The 3,994-nt window shown below is 45.2% G+C and overlaps 1 protein-coding gene across 1 annotated transcript in view; it reads right to left on the bottom strand.

Moving 5' to 3' along the window:
* The window catches only part of LOC106534514 (E3 ubiquitin-protein ligase HECW2), a gene marked incomplete at its 5' end in the record, with an annotated part of 18,076 nt that overhangs the window by 11,265 nt on the left and 2,817 nt on the right, over positions 1-3,994 (bottom strand). The window contains 4 exon segments of the mRNA XM_014031169.1: positions 1,684-1,813; positions 1,881-1,979; positions 2,052-2,204; positions 3,825-3,938. Of these exon segments, the coding sequence (XP_013886623.1) occupies positions 1,684-1,813; positions 1,881-1,979; positions 2,052-2,204; positions 3,825-3,938 (496 nt within the window).

The following is a 3,994-nucleotide window of genomic DNA, read 5'->3' as shown; positions in this document are numbered from 1 at the left end:
GTTGTTCACGACGTGTGTCGCTGTGAAAGAGGCTAGGCTAAGAAGCTAACAAGAAATCACGTGTGCTGTAAAAAACTCTACTGAGAGAAGAAATGTACCGACCCGAACGAGACGACTGTAAATGAGAGCTGCTGCTTTGTCAGACAAATTTAATTTAATTTGAAGCCTTATCAACACAGACTGGCTTCATTCACTTCCTCCACTGCTGTATGCTAAATTAGCAGACACTGAGCAGAAAATCGACGTTCTGTTCTCTGATTGGCCCAGATGAAATGCTCCCGAAGAAATCCTCGTCTATGGGAGAAATCCCAGACGGAGCAGTGAAGGAAACTAGAATTGAGTGGAACTGTGTAGGAAAGTAAGGGCCAGGCTAAGGGTTGAGTAATATTGGRTAAAAAAAAATCATGATTAATTGTGGTATTTAGCCGATAACGATTAATTTGATGATTAATCCCCTGGAGGCCCTGGACACCCTTATTTCATAGTCATATGACCAATTTAGTGGGAAAGATTTGCTCTTCTTAAAAATCTCTTCCAAATTTGTTCTAAATTACAGACCTCAGGCTGTACATCAAATTTTAATCTGTGTTGATAGATAAATAACAGAACTTTTATTGTAATGTTCATCATATTTGAAGTGGAGAGGAGCAGCGGACTCTGCCTGGTGGTATTAATCATATTAATCATCAAGTGCCAAAATATAWTCGATTGTTTTTATGATGATTAATGGCACATGATACAATTATACCCAACCCTATAGCTTCCACAAGCTTTTTTTAATATGTTTGGTGTTTGAGAAGCTCCATTTTAAGTTAGCTAATCTTTGCTTAGCTGTGCCCACCACTGCAACCAACACATGGAGCAGTCCTGATACCAGAACAAGTTACAGACATTCATTTTGCCATCAGGTCAGTTATYGAGGACTCTTCACTGGTTCACTTTCCTGAAATCAAGACCACCAGATCCTGAGTCTGAGGGGGTTCAGAGGGTAACAATGATCCTCTGTAAGGGTCCAGACAGTTGTTCCTGTCAATGACAGGCCAACGTCCACCTGGATCCGGTTCCAGCTTCCTAGTGTCCAAACACCGGTCCTTTGACCTCATGTTTGATGTCTTCAAGGTGGTCCTGCAGGACACCTACTCCACAGACCCCACATGTGAGGTCAAGGCCAGATTGTCTCTCAGTTCCGGCCTTTAGAATGATCCAGACAGATATTTAGTGGTGGGAACAGCTAACCAAAGTCAGCTTCATATTCTCATATTGACTCATATTCATCTAATTAAAATATACAGTATCTTCACTAATGTTAAACAGCTAAACATGTAAAAAATTAGCTGAAGCATTAATAGCTAAAGGCTAACTGCTATGACGACTCGTCTTTGTCTCCTTGGAGTTGAAGACTGGTGAGACGGACACAAACCTGCTGTTAGCCTGTTTTTAACTTTGTTTGAAAAGCTAATTCACTAAATGAAACATTAGTTTGTTGCTGTTGAGTGATGAGTGAAACCATCCCCCTTCTTCCAGTCCAGAACCTGACCTCTGTGTCTCCAGGTCCTGGTGTCCATCGTCRTCTGCACTCACAGTAAAAGTGTTTACAGTCCTTCTGCTCAGTGGACTGTTGAGTTCAGCTGGTGTTTCCTGATGTCCAGGAGTTCTGACACACAAACACACTGAGGTCCTGACCTGTCCAAACACTTCCTCGTTGACGGTGAAGGTGAGGTCCAGCATGTCCTCTATGTCGTTGTCCTTCATCCACTGCAGAGACTGGTGGAACTCCTCGTCCAGGTACTCCAGGTCGCTCAGGTCACAGGGTCTGCAGAGGAAACAGTGACCAGTTAACAGCAGCAGGACAGGATCTGCTTCCTGTCGGGGACACGTACATGCGCAGCAGGCCTTTGTAGAAGGGTCTGGTGAAGAAGGCGTCCAGCAGGTACTGATGGATCAGAGCCAAACCCAGAATACGACCGCTGAACCGGAACCTGATGCAACATGAACACAAGTTAAAGATTGTGTTGCAGCTTGTGTCGTGATCCCAACGGGACCCATCTTACCACTCGTGATGATTYTCTACGAAGGCCGACATGGGGCTGATCTGGACCGTGTAGGTGTCGTTGGCCGAGTATTCAAACAGCCCGTAGTACGGGTTGAAGAGTTCTCTGGACACCAAGAAGAAGAACTCTCTGGAAGGCCCGCTGTAGTCCAACCTGAAACCAGTCAACACATTTAGTCATTTGCCCCGCAAAGCATTCTGGGTAAATTACAACATTTACAGGCTGCTCCGGTGCCAGCTCTGTCCAGATTGTAGGATAACTTTGGACTGTCTGACGGTAGGAAATGACCCAGAGCTCAAAATGACTGAAGATGATGATGGAGGACAACAGAGCTTCATCGTGGGAGGAGAGCCTCAGCTTTAGCCTCATCTCCTGAGCTACAGTTTATGTACATACAAGGGTTGGACAATGAACCTGATCACCTGGTTTTAGACCACAATCATTTATTAGTATGGTGTAGGGCCTCCAATACAGCATCAGTTTGTCTTGGGAATGACATATACAGTCCTGCACAGTGGTCAGAGGGATGTGAAGCCATTCTTCTTGCAGGATAGTATCCAGGTCACTACTTGATGCTGGTGGAGGAAAACATTTCCTGACTCGCTCCTCCAAAATACCCAAAGTGGCTCAATAATCTTTAGATCTGGTGACTGTGCAGGCCATGGGAGATGTTCAACTTCACTTTCATGTTCATCAAACCAATCTTTCACCAGTCTTGCTGTGTGTATTGTTGTCATCCTGATACACAGCACCGCCTTCAGGATACAATGTTTGAACCATTGGATAAACGTGGTCCTCCAGAATGGTTCGGTAGTCGCTGGCAGTGACCATCTAGCACAAGTATTGGACCAAGGGAATGCCWTGATATGGCAGCCCAAACCATCACTGATCCACCCCCATGCTTCACTCTGGGCATGCAACAGTCTGGGTGGTCCACTTCTTTGGGGCTTCTCCACACCGTAACTCTCCTGGATGTGYGGAAAACAGTAAAGGTGAACTCAGAGAACAATACATTTCACAGATTTGTGCTCCTTGACCATTGAAACCTACGTTTGYCACGAGTGACCAAAGGTTTGGATATAGCAGCCRGGCRGTGTATATTGACCCTGTGGAGGTCCTGATGGACAGTTCAGATGGAAACAGGAGAGTTGAAGTGCTCATTAATTCTGCTGTGGTTTTATGTTTTTTGGATACAATCCAGGTTATCACCTGAACATCCCTTTCAGACAGCTTCCTCTGTCGTCCACAGTTAATCCTGTTGGATGTGGTTGGTCCTTCTTGGTGGTATGCTGACATTACCCTGGATACTGCGGCTCTTGATACATCACAAAGACTTGCTYTCTTGGTCACAGARGCTCCAGCAAGACGTGCACCAACAATTTGTCCTCTTTTGAACTCTGGTATGTCACCATAATGTTGTCTACATTGTAATATTTAGATCCAAACTGCGCTCTGACCCTGCTAATTGAACCTTCACACACTGCTCTTACTGGTGCAATGTGCAGTTAATGAAGACTGGCCACCAGGCTGGTCCAGTTTATACATGGAACCTCCCACACTAAAATGACGGGTGTTTCAGTTTCATTGTCTAACCCCAGTATGTATTGTTGTTTAGTTACAACTGCAAGGCATCATCATCATCATCATCATCATCATCATCATCATCATCATCATCATCATCATTATCCCCAGAATGCATTATGTGTCACAAACAACAACTTTTAGTAGAAGAGAGAAACAACAGTCAGAGATGTTTACAGCAGGTCTCCTCACCCCTCCTCTCCCATGAAGCTGACGTAGAACTTGCTGCGCTGCAGGTCTTTCCTGGAGTAACACATGATCTGGTTGAAGGCGTCCTCCAGCAGGTGGTCCCGTCGGATGCTGAGCCTGAAGACACACACACACACACACACACACACACACACACACACACACACACACAC

This window comes from Austrofundulus limnaeus, unplaced genomic scaffold (genome assembly GCF_001266775.1).
Source record: "Austrofundulus limnaeus strain Quisiro unplaced genomic scaffold, Austrofundulus_limnaeus-1.0 Scaffold1195, whole genome shotgun sequence".
In the NCBI taxonomy this organism is placed as follows: domain Eukaryota; kingdom Metazoa; phylum Chordata; class Actinopteri; order Cyprinodontiformes; family Rivulidae; genus Austrofundulus; species Austrofundulus limnaeus.
The sequence above is the reverse complement of the archived record's forward strand: the minus strand, read 5'-3'. Positions and strand labels throughout refer to the sequence as shown.